The sequence below is a fragment of the Callithrix jacchus genome, chromosome 16 (assembly GCF_049354715.1).
Source record: "Callithrix jacchus isolate 240 chromosome 16, calJac240_pri, whole genome shotgun sequence".
NCBI classification, from domain to species: Eukaryota; Metazoa; Chordata; class Mammalia; order Primates; family Cebidae; genus Callithrix; species Callithrix jacchus.
Window position 1 is genome coordinate 29,575,850 of NC_133517.1, and position 17,157 is coordinate 29,593,006.

General features: G+C 42.3%; 1 protein-coding gene and 1 long non-coding RNA gene across 15 annotated transcripts in view; one reads left to right on the forward strand and one right to left on the reverse strand.

Annotated features, from left to right (window-relative positions):
• Nucleotides 1–119, reverse strand: part of UBE2W (ubiquitin conjugating enzyme E2 W) — a 91,611-nt gene extending 91,492 nt beyond the window's left edge. For 9 of the 11 annotated variants that reach the window (XM_078352648.1, XM_035277256.3, XM_078352646.1 and 6 more), the window contains exon 1: nucleotides 16–70. Coding sequence is in view for 2 of the 11 variants with exons in the window: in XM_002759002.7 (XP_002759048.1) it covers nucleotides 16–117 (102 nt within the window). In the remaining 9 variants the exon portion in view is untranslated. Of the gene's footprint in view, nucleotides 1–15 lie in introns of all 11 variants that reach the window. The other 2 variants (XM_002759002.7, XM_002759003.7) reach the window with 1 other exon arrangement.
• A 50-nt stretch (nucleotides 120–169) lies between these two features.
• Nucleotides 170–13,767, forward strand: LOC103788512 (uncharacterized). Of its 4 annotated transcripts, none has more exons than XR_008477192.2 (5): nucleotides 170–1,919; nucleotides 2,823–2,957; nucleotides 4,199–4,475; nucleotides 5,331–5,399; nucleotides 13,155–13,767. It is a non-coding gene; the product is annotated as an uncharacterized LOC103788512 (long non-coding RNA). The 4 variants fall into 4 exon arrangements; XR_004735404.3 differs by lacking the exon at nucleotides 5,331–5,399 and having other exon boundaries at nucleotides 170–427; nucleotides 1,014–1,919; nucleotides 13,155–13,766; XR_008477191.2 differs by lacking the exon at nucleotides 5,331–5,399 and having other exon boundaries at nucleotides 13,155–13,764.
• Nucleotides 13,768–17,157: the final 3,390 nt, after the last annotated feature.

A 17,157-nucleotide genomic window follows, 5' to 3' on the forward strand; every position in this document is an offset into this window, starting at 1 on the left:
GCAAACTCCTCTCACCTGCATTGACGCCATGATGGAACCATCCCCCCACAGCCGGCGAGGCCAGAGACGCAGGGGGCGGAGCTGCCGTGCTCGCGTCACGCCGCGGGGGCTCAACATCCCCGGCGCGGGGGCGGGATCTGTAAAGGGAAGGGGATAGCGCGAGGGGATTGGCTGGCACGCTAGGCGAACGGGAGGAGGGACCGTGGGGCGGTGCGAGGGGACGGTAAATGGCGCTGTGAGTACCTTCGGTCACAGTTGGACTCGCAGGTCCCGAGTCTGGCTCCTGATTACTCTTTATCGAGGACACACGGCTCCAGTTTTGACTCGGCTACGGTTGTTTTCTTCGTCTGTACCGCGAAATCCTTATGACGTCCGGATCTGCGCAGCTTTTTTCTGTTCGTTTTGTTTTTCCAAGCACAGCTGTGCGGTACAGATTTTTCCCTTGGGATGTGCCTTCCCTACTACCAAGCCCACTCTCAGAGCCTTGGGGCCCCATAAAACTTCCCGCGCAGCTACTTTCTGGTCTTTGGAGACTTGGAAGGTTTCTTGGGGGATTTTTTTTTGAGACGAAGTCTCGCTCTGACGGCTTCTAGTATTCTTAATTTGGAGAAGAGAGACATAGGTTTCCTTGTACAACGGGATGAGGATGTAAGAGCAGAACAACACTGATATTTTAAAGGCGAGGATATTTAGATTTGTGGAGCTGAAACTTGCCTGAAAAGGGAGAGAAAATTTGGAAGTTTCTAAGCTGTGTGCAGTTTCTGCCCCTTACTCCAACTATTGTTGATACATGTGAAGTTTTAAACTTCACATGTATCAACAATAGTTACCGTTGTTGGGGCAGTCTAAATTTGATTAGCGAGTTGACCCCAGGCATTAATTTTTTTTAAATGTTATAATATACACTTATACCATTATGTCCAGACTTCTCTTAAGCCTATTTCGTGGTGGTTTTATGGTCATTTAGGGATTAACTTGGGTAGGGAAAGCTGAGCATACATAATTTATTTTAGGAATGCACCAGTTCTGCCAACATTTATCAGAAGTCACGTTTGAAGAAAGCTATTCTGGAACTGAAGATGTCATTGGTTTATGAGAGGAAAATGGAAGCCAAAAGCCTGCACCTCATGCTCTATCTTTAAAACTTAACGTGGCAGACACAATGAGTAGAAGGCTTTTATGTTACCAGAATGAAGGCTTAAAATCTGTCATTTTATTGACTCGGCTTTCGTTTTAGAAATTTCTTTAAGCTATAAATGCAATGAAGAATATCACTCACACTCTTAAAATAGATTACGTTCTTTGGAACTTCTCTAATCTGAAATGTGCTTAAAAAGAAAAATATATTTAAAATACGTCAGTTAGTTTATGGTATAATATTAAACACACTATCCATCACTAGGGAAGTTATGGTGGTACACCCTCCCCTCTCTCAGACGTCTACCCTATTGCCAGAAGAGCAGATTTTCCCTGTTGTGCAAAGTGTGTCCTTGAGGGATGTTTGGATGCTCTTGGTAAACCGGAATCAACCAGAAGCATATCCGGTGTTAGCCCATTGTGTCATCAACATTACAACAGTGAGGAAATCCACATATCCCAATGAAAGAGGAAAGCTTATAGAAGAGGTTTCCAGTATATTTCCTTTGAGATATCTTTATTCCTGTGACCTCAGAAGATCAGGTTTTACCGTCCAAGGTTCACTTTGCCCAAAAACTTGATTGTTCCTGTGGAAAAAGTGGCATCGGATGACCCTACAAACAAAGCATTATGACATCGTCAGAGCCTGCTTTGTAAGGAAAAAAGTTACAAGAATTCTGACACTCATCACAGTGGAGCCAATATCTGATCCCTTGGGTTACATATATGTGAAAAGTATCTTCACGGGAGGGAAAAGTCAATGCCAGTCTTATCCTTTCTAGGTAATATGAAATAGCACATAATAACGTGTCTTCTTCCTTCTTAATATTTAATAAAAAAATCCTGACATAGGAGCCAAAACAGTGACTTACAGATGGTGTGTGGGGGGTATATAATTATCTCCAGTGAGCATGTAATATTAATATCTAAGACATGATTGTGCACTGTTTGAAGACTAGGCGCATATGTCTACAGAGCAAGGTTTACTATCATTACTATCAGAGAGGCAAAAGTTAAAATGTCTGACAGGATATGCCACTGCACTCCAGTCTAGGTGACAGAGCAAGACCCTGTCCTGTCTTTTGAAAAAAAAATTCTGACGATACCACAAGTGAGAGAGGAAGTAGAGCTCTCATAAACTCTATAGGAGTAAAACTAATATAGTCACTTTGGAAAATAATTAAGCAATAATGAAGTTAAAGTTTCCCATATCCTTACTGGATATTCTTAATAGCAACATATATAATTTGTTGTGTGTGTGTATATATATATATATATACATAGAGAGAGAGAGAGAGAGAGAGAGAGAGAGAGAGTCACTCTATCACCCAGGCTAGAGTGCAGTGGTGAGATCTTGGCTTATTGCAGCTGCAGCCTGCTAGGCTCACGTGATTCTCCTGCCTCAGCCTCCTTAGTAGCTGGGACTACAGACATGTGTCACCACGCCTGGCTAATTTTATGTATTTTTAGTAGAGACCAGGTTTCATCATGTTGCCCACACTGGTCTCCAACTCAAGTGATCCACCTGCCTCAGCCTCCCAAAGTGCTGGGATTACAGTAGTGAGCCACTATCCCTTAAGTGGCTTGGCCACCTGGAGAAAATTACAGAATAGATATTAGAGAATATTAAGGAATTGTTATTATTGTTAGATTTAATAATGATGTTCACTTTTTCATTTACACAGCAGTTAGAAATGACCATCGGATGACGAGGAGATTTTTTTCTCATCTCACAAACTACCCACATCTCCACTTCCCTGGAAGAAAAAAAATCCGGACATACACGAGCTGTGTATATGCCTGAGATCTTCCCTTCCAAGGTAAAGAGAGAGTTTGAGACAGAGAGGTCTAAACTAGCATCTGGACTTTCTGCCAGCAAAGAAAAGGAAATATGGGAAACCAAATAGTCTAGTAACATTAAAGGATCCACAAAGGGACTACTAGGTAAATGCAACAATGGTAATGTGATTTATTAAACTGGAAAGTCAGAAACAGTCCTGTGAACATTTGTTTGTTGAAACTTGAAAAGGCAGAGTTGGCAAGTACTTGCTTGAGTCTACGCCTCCGCAGAGTAGTTTGTTCTTAGTCTCCTAGGTGCTGATCTCAGCAGAGAAATGAAAGCAGTTCAGCCACCAACAGTTTGTTTGTTGGATTTTGGAAAAAGCACCAAACTAAGAATCCAAGGCTTGCATTCTTATCTTATCTCTGTCATTAGCAAGCTTGGGTGAGGCTTCTAATCTTTCTGGGCTTCTTTCCTCATTAATAAAATGAGCAAGTCAGACTGCATAATCTTTACAGTTTCTTCCAGATTTCAAATTCCATGAATCTATTAAAGACAATCAAAATTTTACATGATTTGTCTAAAATACCATGTTAAAAAGTCAAAGATAAAATGCAATGGGAATGACATACCATTTTGAGTTCAAAAATCAATTTTGTAAATATATTAAGGAATGAACTTGGCTTCATTGCCGTTTATGTAGAAATACTGGGAAGTAGAGGGGGCTTTGGTTAACAATTTTAAAATGCTAATGTAATCCACTTGAAATATAGATGGGATTTCATAAAGTAGCAAAAATTCTATATTCATAAATCAGAGTGATAACAAAAGCATATCTACAAAGCAAAAGTGTATTTTTAAAAATAATTTTAAATCCCAGTCATTTCATTTACATCTTCTAATAAAGGACAAGGAAGTGAACAAAATAACAATGGTTTGTATGTGTAACTTATTTTGAGTGTGACTTATTCTACATGTCAAAAATAGTTGATTTATATACATATATAGTTTGCAAAGAAAATTGTGAATCAGGCAAACTTTTACTTTATTCCCTTGTCTTTGCCTTTCTCTAGCAAGAGTTCTTTACCCATGTCTACAGCCTTGACATTCCCTGCTTATTTCTCCCCTAGACCTCTTACCAAACATGGTCATAGCAAGCTATTACTTGAAAAGACTGTTTCCTTATTTACTTTTTTGCCATGGATCTCTTTAAAAATCAAATGAAAGCCATGGATCCACTCCACAGAAGAATATACATACCCATGAAAATTTGTGTTTCAGGAAGTTACCTGACCCTTAGAAGTTCATCCACCAGGGCCAGGCATGGTGGCTCATGCCTGTAATCCAAGCATTTGGGGATGCTGAGGCAGGAGGATCACTTGTGCCCAGGAGTTTCAGACCAGCCTGGACAGCATAGCGAGACCCCATCTCTACAAAAAAATAAGCCACGCATGGTGGCACATGCCTACTACTTGGGAGGCTGAGCTGAGAGGATCACTTGAGCCAAGGATGTCAAGGCTGCAGTTAACTGTGATCATGCTACTGCACTCCAGCCTAGGTGAGAATGAGGCCCTGTCCCCCGACTCCCCCCGCCAACAAAAAAAGTTTATCCATTAGATTAGCAGCAGAGGTGGATGAACCTTAAGATAAGGCTAGGCATGGTGGCTCACACCTGTAATCCCAGCACTTTGGAAGGCCAAGGAGGGTAGATCACCTGAGGTCAAGAGTTCGAGACCAGCCTGGCCCACATGGTGAAACCTGTCTCTACTAAAAATACAAAAATTAGCCAGGCATGGTTGTACGTGCCTGTAATCCCAGCTACTTGGTGGCTGAGGCAGGAGAATTGCTTGAACCCAGGAGGCAGAGGTTACAGTGAGCCGAGATTGCGCCACTGCACTTCAGCCTGGGCAACAGGGGGACTCTGCCTCAAAAAAAAAAAAAAAAAAAAAAATCACCTTTCCCTTGTGTAGAAGCTGGATTTTAGGCCAGGCGTGGTGGGTCACACCTGTCATCCTAGCACTTTGGGAGGCTGAGGCAGATGGATCACTTGAGGTCAGGAGTTCAAGACCAGCCTGGGCAACACAGTGAAACCCGATTTCTACTAAAAATACAAAAAATTAGCTAGGCATGGTGAGAATACTTGTAATCCCAGCTTCTTGGGAGGCTGAGGCAGCGGAATCACTTAAACCCAAAAAGCAGAGGTTGCAGTGAGCCAGGATGGTGCCATTGCATTCCAGCCTGGGAGACAGAGTGAGATTCCATCTCAAAAAAAAAAAAAAAAGCTGGACTATGGAAAAAAAATAACACTTTTCATGAAGAGATGAAGATAGATATCAGCTCAATCTCTTGCCCTTCTAAAATATGTCTCTTCTTTTTTGAGATATAATTTCATAACTCTTGTTCTCTTGTTCAGTTGTTTGTTTTCTGGTTTTCCCGAAAATCAAGATGCTGTGTGAAAAGCGGTGGACTGGGAACCAGAAGAGTTGAGTGCTCATCTTAATCCCTCCCAGAAGTGATACTAAACTCGTTTAACAACAAGTGTGGCACAAGTACCAACCATTTAGAACAACAGAGACTGCTTATTATCAGTGTGGGGTCCTGAAAAGTCTCTGCTGAGAGGGCTGGGTATCCTTAGATCATGGGGAATTCCAGGTTGTGGGGTGGTTGAGATGCTATGAACCAGAGGTTCTTTGGGGGTCTGAGGGCAATAGCTATTTATTTACCACTGCAGATCTATTTCAATGTTTTCTTTTTGGTGTGATGGAAATATTCTAAAAGTAGACTGTAGTGATGGTTACCCAGACATGTAAACATATTAAAATAATTGAACACTTACAGTGGGTGAAGTTTATGGTAGGTAAATTATACCTTGATAAAGCTGTTTGAAAAAAGAGAGGGGAGGCATTGTAATATTTTATTATTATTATTATTGGGATGGAGTTTTCACTCTTGTCCAGGCTGGAGTGCAATGGTATAAGCTTGGCTCACTGTAACCTCTGCCTCCCGGGTTCAAGCCTCCTGCCTCAGCCTCTCAAGTAGCTGGGATTATAGGCATGTGCCACCACGCCCGGCTACTTTTGTGTTTTTAATAGAGACAAGGTTTCTCCATGTTGGTCAGGTTGGTCTTGAACTCCTGACCTCGTGATCCACCTGCCTCAGCCTCCCAAAGTCCTAGGATTATAGGCGTGAGCCACCGCGCCCGGCCCATTGTAATATTTTAACTCTGGTATAATTATGAATCCTGGATGACCTTAAGCCTGGCTCTCCCATCAGTGATGAGACCTATGGCTGGTTAGGCATCTCCCTGAGTTTGAATTTTTTCATCTGTAAAATGGGTGGTCATGATTTCTTTGAAATTTTCCAGATAAATTCTTTTCCTTGTCAAAAAGTTTCATAATGTGTTATCGTAATTTCTATTGCCCCACTTTCAACCTACTCTTAAGTTCTTCACTACTCAAATACATTTTTGGTCCTTTCTTTGCTCCTTAGAGACCATGGCAGCCCTAGTGATTTTGTCCCTTCCAGACAGTTCTTCCTTATCCTGCCTAGCTTTCCCATCTCCATTTTGTGCCCCTCGTTTGCCTGATCTGTTTCACATGTATCAGAAAAGGCAAAGGCTTGATTTCTCATTAAGATTCCTGTTAGCTCCACGATCTGGAGTTGGTCATTTAAACTTCTTTAAACTTTAGCTTCTTTATTTTTAAAGTGAGAACAAAATTTCCAACACATGGTTTGTGACAGGGTCTAAATAAGATCATGGATGTGAAGGACCTTTGTAAATTGCATAGCACTGCTAGATAATGCTTTGAGATGCGATACCTAGTTTTCCTTCCTCATTACTCAATGCTGTCTGTCCAGTAAGCAGGTGTAATGTTGACTGAAGATAAGGAATAAGGTATCTGACAGTGACTGAGAAATACCTCTGCCAATATTCTCAAGTTTCCTATTGCTTATGAACATAGAAGAGCCTGGGCAGACACTGTGCTATGGTCTGAATATTTATGTGCCCTTTAAATTCACATGTTGAACTCTTAATTAACCTCTGAGGTAATAGAATTAGGTTATATCATAAAATGCAGCCTTCAAGAATGGGATTAGTGCCCTTATAAAAAAGACCTCATGGCTGGGTGCTGTGGCTCACGCCTGTAATCCCAGCACTTGGGAGACCAAGGCAGGTGGATCATCTGAGGTCAGGAGTTCAAGACCAGCCTGACCAACACTGTGAAACCCTGTCTCTACCAAAAGCACAAAAATTTTCCAGGCATGTTGAGGCATCCCTGTGATCCCAGCTACTTGGGAGGCTGAGGCAGGAGAATTGCTTCAACCCAATAGGCAGAGGTTGCAGTGAGCTGAAATCATGCCACTGCACTCACTCCAGCCTAGGCAACAAGAGTGAAACTTCATCTCAAAAACAAAACAAAAACAAAAAAAAAACCTCATAAAGCATAAAGACCCTCACAATTCCCACTATGTGAGGCACAGCAAAAAGGTGGCTGTCCATGAACCAGTAAGTGGACCCTCATTAGACACTGAATCTTCCAGTGTCTTGATCTTAGATTTTCCAGTCTCTAGAACTGCGAAATAAGTTTCTGTTGTTTATAAGCTGCCTAGTGATGGCATTTTGTTATAATATCAAATGGACAAAGGCACTTTAAACAGAGCTTACTATAGACAAAATTTCAAGGTTGGAGCCAGAGCATTTAGGCAAGAGAAAGAAATAAAGCATGGCTGGTGCAGTGGCTCACACCTGTAATCCCAGCACTTTGGGAGGCTGAGGGCAGATCGCATGAGGTCAGGAGATCGAGACCATTCTGGCTAACACGGTGAAACCTTGTCTTTACTCAAAACACAAAAAATTAGCTGATGTGGAACCCTATCTCTACTAAAGATAAAAAAAATTAGCTGGGCATGGTGGCACACACCTGTAGTCCTAGCTACTTGGGAGGCTGAAGCAGGAGAATTGCTTGAATCCAAGAGGCAGAGATTGCAGTGAGCAGAGACTGCACCACTGCACTCCAACATGGGTGACAAGACTCGAAACTCCATCTCAAAAAAAAAAAGCAGGCCAGGCGTGGTGGCTCACACCTGTAATCCAAGCACTTTGGAAGCCAAGGCGGGCAGATCACCTGAGGTCAGGAGTTCCAGACCAGCCTGACCAACATGGTGAAACCCCATCTTACTTAACAACAACAATAACAAAAGCAAGAAAAGGCATCCAAATTGGAAAAGAGTTAGTCAAATTGTCCCTGTTTGCAGATGACATAATCTTATATATCAAAATAACCTAGACTCTTCCAAAAACTCTTAGAATTGGAAAATTAAAGTTACAGGACACAAAGTTAATGTACAAAAATCAGTAGTTTTTCTATACATGAACAATGAACTAGCTGAAAAGGAATTCAAGAAGTACCATTTATAGTAGCTATAAAAAATTAAAATAAAATACCTAGGAATAAATTTAACCAATAAGTGAGAGGCCTCTATAAGGAAAACTACAAAACACAAATAGAAGAAACTGAAGATAACACAAACAAATTGAGAGACATCCCATGCTCATGGATCAGAAGAATTAATATTTAAAAAAAATTTTTTTTGAGACAGTTTCGCTCATTACCCAGACTGGAGTGCAATGGCAGGATCTTGACTCAACGCAACCTCCGCCTCCTGAGTTCAAGCAATTCTCCTGCCTCAGCCTCCTGAGTAGCTGGGACTACAGGCACGCACCACCATGCCCAGCTAATTTTTGTATTTTTAGTAGAGACGGGGTTTCACCTTGTTGACCAGGATGGTCTCGATCTCTTGACCTCATAATCCACCCGCCTGGTCTCCCAAAGTGTTGGGATTATAGGCGTGAGCCACTGCACCCGGACATGAAGAATTAATATTATTAAAATGACCATACTACTCAAAGCAATCTTCAGAGTCAATCCAATCCCTATCTAAATCCCAATGGCATTCTTCACAAAAATAGGGGGCAAGAAACTCTAAAATGTATATGGAACCACAAAAGACCCCAAATACCATGGGAATCTTGAGCAAAAAGAGCAAAGCTGGAAGTATCCATGCTACCAGACCTCAAAAATATTACAAAGTTGTAGTAACAAAAACAGCATGCTACTAGCATAAAAACAGACACACAGACCAATGGAACAGAATAGAGAACCCAGAAATTAATCCACATATCTACAACCAACTTATTCTTGACAAAGGTGCCAAGAATACTCAAGAAGGAAAAGCCAGTCTCTTCAGGAAATGATGCTGGGGAAACTGGATATCCATATGCAAAAAAAAAAGAAACTAGGCTGGGCACAGTGGATCACACCTGTAATCCCAGCACTTTGAAAGGCTGAGGCAGGAGGATCAGTTGAACCCAAGAGTTTGAGACCAGGCTGGGCAACACAGCAAGACCCTGTCGCTACAAAAATAAAAAAATCAGCCAGGCATGGTGACACACATCTGTGGTCCCAGTTACTTGGGAGGCTGAGGTGGGAGGATCGCTTGGGCCCAGGAATTTGAGGCTGCAGTGAGCCATGACTATGCCACTGCACTCCAGCCTGGGCAACAGAGTGAGACCCTATCTCAAAAAGAAAAAAAAAATAGATTATAAAATTAGACCCCCATCTTTCACCCTATATAAAAATTAACTCAAAATGGATCAAAGGCCAAAATGTAATATTCAGAATCTTGAAACTACTAGCAGACATAGTGGAACTGCTTCAGAGCATTGGTCTGGGAAGAGGTTTTATGAATAAGACCTCAAAAGCACAGGTAACAAAAGTAAAAATAAATGGGATTATATCAAACTACAAAGCTTCTGCACAGCAAGGAAAGCAATCAACAGAGTTAAAAGACAACCTACAGAATAGGAGAAAATATCTGCAAACTAATCATCTGACAGGGTTTAATATCTAGAATATACAAGAAGCAAACTTTTTAACTCAATTTAATTTTATTTTTTGAGACAGGGTCTTATTCTGTCATCCAGGCTGGAGTGCAGTGGCATGATCACAGCTCACCATCTCAACCTCCCAGAATCAAGCAATCCTCCTACCTCAATCTCTTGAGTAGCTGAGACTGTAGGTGCACACAGCTGCACCTGGGTAATTTTTTATTTCTTTTGTAGAGACAAGTCTCACTATGTTGCCCAGGCTGATCTTCAACTTCTTGATACAAGCAATCCTCCTGCCTCAGCCTCTCAAAGTGCTGGGATTATAGGTGTGAGTTACTATGCCCAGCTGAAATGGAAACATCTCAACAGCAAAAAAACTCCAAACAATCTGATTTTTAAAATTAGCAAACCGGGCATGGTGGCTCACTCCTGTAATCCCAGCACTTTGGGAGGCTAAAGTGGGTGGATTGCCTGAGCTCAGGAGTTTGAGACCAGCCTGGGCAACACAGTCAAACCTTGTCTTTACTAAACCCCCCCAAAAATTAGCAAGGCGTGGTGGTATGTGCCGGTAGTCCCAGCTACTTGGGAGGCTGAGGAAGGAGAATTGCTTGAACCTGGGAGGCGGAGGTTGCAGTAAGATCACATCACTGCACTCCAGCCTGGTTTGACAGAGTGAGACTTTGTCTTAAAAAAAAAGAGCAAATGATCTGAACAAATATTTCACAAAAGAGGAAATGGCCAACATATACAAAAAAATGGTCAGCATCATTAATCATAAGGGAAATGCAAATCAAAACCACAACGAAATATCAACTCACCAGTTACAATGGCCGTCAAAGACAAAAAGTAACAAACACTGGTAAAAACGCAGAGAAAGGGGAACTTTTATATACACTGGGAATACAAACTAATACAACCACTATGGAGAACAGGATGGAAGTCCCTCAGAAAAACAAAAATAGAACTAACACATGATCTAGCAATCCCTCTACTGGGAATTTATCCAAAAGAAAGGAAGTAATTATAGCAAAGAGACATCTAGAACCCCGAGTTTATTGCAGCACTATTCACCACAGCCCAAATAGAGAATCAACCTTGGTGTCCAACAACAGATGATTGAATAAAGAAAGTATGGGGGCCGGGTGCTGTGGCTCAGGCCTGTCATCCCAGCACCTTGGGAGGCCAAGGCAGGTGAATCACAAGGTCAGGAGTTCGAGACCAACCTGACCAACATGGTGAAACCCCGTCTCTACTAAAAATACCAAAATTAGCCAGGTGTGCTGGCGCTACTAATCCCAGCTACTCGGGAGGTGGAGGCAGATGAATTGATTAAACCTGGGAGGCAGAGGTTGCAGTGAGCTAAGCATCTTGCCACTGCACTCCAGGCTGGGCAACAGAGCGAGACTTCGTCTCAAAAAAAAAAAAAAAAAAAAATGAGGCCAGGTGTGGTTCACCCCTGTAATCCCAGCACTTTGGGAGGCCAAGGTGGGTGAATCACCTAAGGTCAAGAGTTTGAGACCAGCCTGACAAACATGGAGAGAGAAACCCCATCTCTATTAAAAATACAAAATTAACCGGGTGTAGTGGCGGCTGCCTGTAATCCCAGCTACTCTGGAGGCTGAGGCAGGAGAATCACTTGAACCTGGGTGGCGGAGGTTGCAGTGAGCTGAAATCACACCATTGCACTCCAGCCTGGGCAACAAGAGTGAAACTCCATCTCAAAAAAGAAAAGAAAGAAGAAAAGAAAATATGGTACATATACACCACAGAATACTATTAAGCCATAAAAAAGAATGAAATCCTGTCATTCATAGCAGCATAGATAGAACTGAAAGACATTGGCTGGGCGTGGTGGCTCACTTCTATAATCCCAGCCTTTGGGAGGCCGAGGCAGGTGGATCACTAAGTCAGGAGTTCAAGACCAGCCTGGCCAACATAGTGAAACGCTGTTTCCACTAAAAATACAAAAAAATTAGCCAAGTGTGGTGGTGCATGCCTGTAATCCCAGCTACTTGGGAGGTGGAGGCAGGAGAATCGCTTGAACCTGGTAGGTGGACGTTGCAGTGAACCGAGACTGCGCCATTGCACTGCCTGAGTGACAGAGTGAGACTCTGTCTCAATAAAAAATAAATAAATAAAAATAACTGGAAAACATTATTTTAAGTGAAATAAGCCAGGAACAGAATGTTAAACAGTGCATGTTCTCACTCATATATGGAAGCTAAAAAAATCAATCTCAGAAGTAGGAAGTAAAACAGAGGCTACTGGAGACTAGGAAGGGTAGGAGGAAAGGAGGGAGAGATCTGTTAAAAGACACAAAATTATAGCTAGATAGGAGGAATACATTCGAGTGTTCTATAGCACTGTAGGATGACTACATCGTGTTGTTACAGTGGGTAGTCAGACATGAGCAGGGCAGGAAAGGGTGCCCCATCTCCATCAGGAATGTCAGGCAACCATCAGGTGATTGTCAGGCAGTTGTTAAACTTCTAATGATTGATTGCAGCCAGTGCCAGGGAAAGGCAGCAGTCTCCCAATAGATAGAAACACCTGAAACTGGTCATCAGTAGCTTCGTAATAAGATCTCAGGAGTTGGACAAGTAGGCGCAAGCATTCGCACTAAGAGGCAAAATGGAACTGTTTAACTAGTATATGACCTTCTTCTAGGAACACTTGACTGGTAAGGCAAAATGCCTCAAGGAAGCCTGAGCACAATTCACACTGTGCATGTGGCTCCTCCCAAATGCTGGCAGGTGAGGGATCTGTGGGGATCGCTCCCGTGTGAGGCCCCTAGGAAATGGGCCTCGCCATATGGTGAGCTTGAGCCCAGACACAGATCCCCGGTTGGGGGAGTTGAGCTGAGGGAAAGCAAGAACCGAGAGAGGGACTATGCTATTCAAAATAATTAACAGACATTACTTTATGGATATGAGGACTTGGGAGGCATTGTGTCCACTTTCGGCTCCTTATGGTTTATTGCTTGATTGTGTTCATTTTGGACCTGTTACCTTCATTGTAAAATATTAACTTAAGTATTTACACTTGGTAACTTACTTACATAACTTACTGGGCGTAACTGTAACTTGCTTACAATTGTTAAGTACTTACTGGGCGTAACTTACTTACCGTAACTTACTGGGAGTAACTGACTTATTGGGCGTAACTTAGTGGGCGTAATTTGCTTACTGTAACTTAAGTATGTTGATCTGGCGTAAACAACATTAACTTCAGAAAAGTATATAATGGAACATATTGCAAAAATAAAATTGCTGCTTGGACATAGCCTAAGCCAGCCGTCCAGACTCCACTTTTCTTTTTTCTTTCACTTCTGTGCACTCTCTCCCTCAGGTTGAACGAGACATCTACATTGGTGGTCTTGAGGACTCCCGCAGGTCGGTAGCCCCCCGGCAGACGTGCCGGACCCCAACAGGCAGGCTACTGTACACGTGGACTGCTCACCCCAAGAGAAGAATGAGGAGAAAGGATGCAATCCCCCAGAGTATGTCTATGTAAAAAACCCTTAGTTAAAGGTCAAACCATTCACTTGAATCTTCAAATGGCCTGCTTGGTCTCCTTTCAAGTGTACTTTAGTTCCTTTTGTTCCTACTCTAAAACCTTTAAATAAGCTGAAACTTGCCTCACAAAAATAAAAAATTTAAAAAAATAATAAAAAGAAGGAAGAGTCAGGCATGGTAGCTCACAATTCTAATCCAGCACTTTGGGAGGCTGAGGTGGGTGGATCACTTGAGATCAGGAGTTTGAACCAGCCTGGCCAACATGGTGAAACCCCGTCTCTACTAAAAAGACAAAAAATAGCCAGGCATGGTGGTGGGTGTCTGTAATCCCAGCTACTCGGGAGGCTGAGGCATGAGAATCACTTGAACCCAGGAGGTGGAGGCTACAGTGAGCCAAGATCACACCACTGCACTCCAGACTAAGCAACAGAGTGAGACTGTCTCAAAAAATAAAATGAAATAAAAATAAAATAAAATAAAATTTGTCTCAGACTCTTACTCTGCCTTATGCCCCTGAATTGATTTCTTTGTTCTGAGAAGGCAAGAACTGAGGTTGCTGCAAACCCTTATGGATTCTCCACTGCTAGCAGTATTAGATAGCTAGGAGGAGGATATTAAATGTTCTCAACACAAAAAGAGGATAAATGTTTGAGATAATGGATATGCTAATTACTGTGATCTCATCTCCATCCAGTGTATGTATTAAAACATCACTATGTAATCCATTTATATGTACAATTATTATTTGTCACTTTAAAAATACAATAAAACAAACAGGCCAGGTGTGTTGGCTCATGCCTGTAATCTCAACACTTTTGGAAATCAAGGTGAGAGGATCATTTGAGCTCCGGACTTTGAGACCAGCCTAGGCAACATGGCAAAACCTTGTCTCTACTAAAAATATGAAAATTAGCCGTGTGTGGTGGCGTGCACCTGTAGTCCCAGCTACCAAAAAGGCTGAGATGGGAGGATTGCTTCAGCCCAGGAGGCGGAGGTTCAGTGAGCCAAGATTGTGCCACCCTACTCCAGCCCGGGTGACAGAGAGAGACCCTGTCTCAAAAATAAATAAAGAATACAATAAAACAAAACAAAAAATTTTAAGGTTGGGATGTCACCTCTCCTCACCCCAGTGTAAAAAGGTGTCCTCATGATTGTTCTACCTTCCCTAATATGGCATCTTTCCAGACCCACCTTTATTAATGAAAATGATAAAAGCAAATTTGGATTGAATATTTATATATGCCACATAAGCACTGTGAGAGACACTTTGTGTATAGGGACAAAAAAAAAAGTGCTTCCCTGTATCCTCTTAGATTCAGATTCTTTGGCTGGTCTACAAATTAAATTGACATAAGGCAGATTAACAGAAAGAAAACCATTTTACTATTTATTTATTTATTGAGACGGAGTTTCACTCTTGTCACCCAGGCTGGAGTGCAATGGCGCAATCTGGGCTCACTGCATCCTCCACTTCCCAGGTTCAAGAGATTCTCCTGCCTCAGCCTTCTGAGTAACTGGGAGTACATGCATCCAACACCACAGTCAGCTAATTTTTGTATTTTTAGTAGAGACGGGGCTTCACTATATTGACCAGGCTGGTCTTGAACTCCTGACCTCAGGTGATCTGCTCACCTCGATCTCCCAAAGTGCTGGGAGTACAGGCGTGAGCCACCGCGCCTGGACAGTGGCCATTTTAATGACACACCTGCACACAGGAGTCCCACAGAAATGAGACTTAAAGAAGTGGCCAGATGATTGAGGCTTAATTCTAATGCTGAGCTACAGAAAGGGTTTGGGATTTCTGGGGGGTGGTGGGGAGAGTGGAGACAAATTATGGGAGGGTGAGAGGAGGAAACGTGTTAAAAGTCTCTCACGTGATAAAAGTTGTTTGATGAGTAACTCTCTTCCTAGTACAGATGCCTTTATAAATAAAAATTTACTTTATAAATGTATTTCCTTTACCAAATGGTAACATTTCAGAGCTTCTGTATCTGTAGTTCTCCAAAATAATCAATATGCTAAAAACCAAAGCAAGAAAAAAAACACAGTCTCTTTTAGGGTGGCATATTCTGGCCTCCTACAGTCATATTTCAGAGTGGCAGGTCCTGAACCCTATCAGTTGAATTATTTTATCTTTATCTTATTTATTTATTTTGAGATGGAGTCTCGCCCTGTCACCCAGGCTGGAGTGCAGTGGTGTGATCTCTGCTCACTGCAACCTCTACCTCTCCCTCCTGGGTTCAAGCAATTTTCTTGCCTCAACCTCCCGAGTAGGTGGGACTACAGGGTACACTACCACACTCAGCTAAGTTTTTGTAGTTTTGGTAGAGACAGGGTTTCTCCATGTTGCCCAGGCTGGTCTTGAACTTCCTGAGCTCAAGTAATACACCCACCTAGGCCTCCAGAGTGCTGGGATTACAGGCCTGAGCCACCATTCCAGACGATTATATATATATTTTGGGATGGAATCTGGCTCTGTCACCCAGGCTGTAGTGCAGTGGCATGATCGCGGCTCACTGAAACCTCCATCTCCCAGGTTCAAGCGATTCTCCTGCCTCAGCCTCCCAAGTAGCTGGGAATAGGCAGCTGCCACCACACCCAGCTAATTTTTGTATTTTTAGGAGAGATGGGGTTTCACTATGTTGACCAGGCTGGTCTTGAACTACTGACCTCATGATCCACCTGCCTTGGCCTCCCAAAGTGCTGAGATTACAAGCGTGAGCCACTGCACCCAGCCTATTTTAAGTTTAAAACAGGACTATGAGGTACATAAAATGATTTTCTTTTTACAAATAAGCAGACAGGCTTAGAGAGGGAAATAATTTGCCAAAGTCACCCAGTTTATGAATAGAAAACTTCAAATTCTACCTTGGGAGTTCTGTTTTTTTTTGTTTTTGTTTTTGTTTTTTTTAATGTTGCTTTTTGTTTGTAATGATGTCAACACAAAGGAACTTCCTTGGGAATTCTAACTCTAGAACTCTAAAAATTGAATTCTCCATGGCCAGGTGAGGTGGCTCACGCCTATAATCCCAGCACTTTGGGAGGCCGAGGAGGGTGGATCACGAGGTCAAGAGATCGAGACCATCCTGGTCAACATGGTGAAACCCCGTCTCTACTATAAATACAAAAATTAGCTGGGCATAGTGGTGCACGCCTGTAATCCCAGCTACTTGGGAGGCTGAGGCAGGAGAATTGCTTGAACCCAGAAGGCTGAGGTTGCGGTGAGCCGAGATCCTGCCATTGCACTCCAGTCTGGGTAACAAGAGCAAAACTCCGTCTCAAAAAAAAAAAAAAAAAAAAATTGAATTCTCCAACCAGTACACATACTATCTTCCAGAACCCTTCCTTTTAATGACCCATATCAAAGGATTTTTTAAAAAAAGTACTGATCAATTTTATTCATTTTCAACTATGAAACTTACATTTCAGGTAAGGTGGGTTTTACATTTTACCAAGAATATCTATGCCCCCAAATATATCAAAGTGGTGAATTTTCAGTTCAACAAAATTTAAAAAAATGTGACAATTTTGTCCAACGAGCCTGTATTGCATGCCAGACACCAGAGAAACAGAGATGAATAAGATATAGTCCCTGCCCTCACATTGCTTATGCTCAGGAAGACAGATCTAAGAAAGGATTTAACAGAATATGGAAAAAGTTACTTACTAAGCTACGATGGAAGCAAATGGTAGGAGCATTAGACCCCACTTGGGAGCTAAGGACATCTGCCTGGAAGAGCCGACATCTGAGCAGAGGTGCAAGGGGTAGAGGAAAGGAATTGAGAGAGGAAGTATAAGTAGGTGATTGGTGTTTACAAGGGATGACGAACAGATTG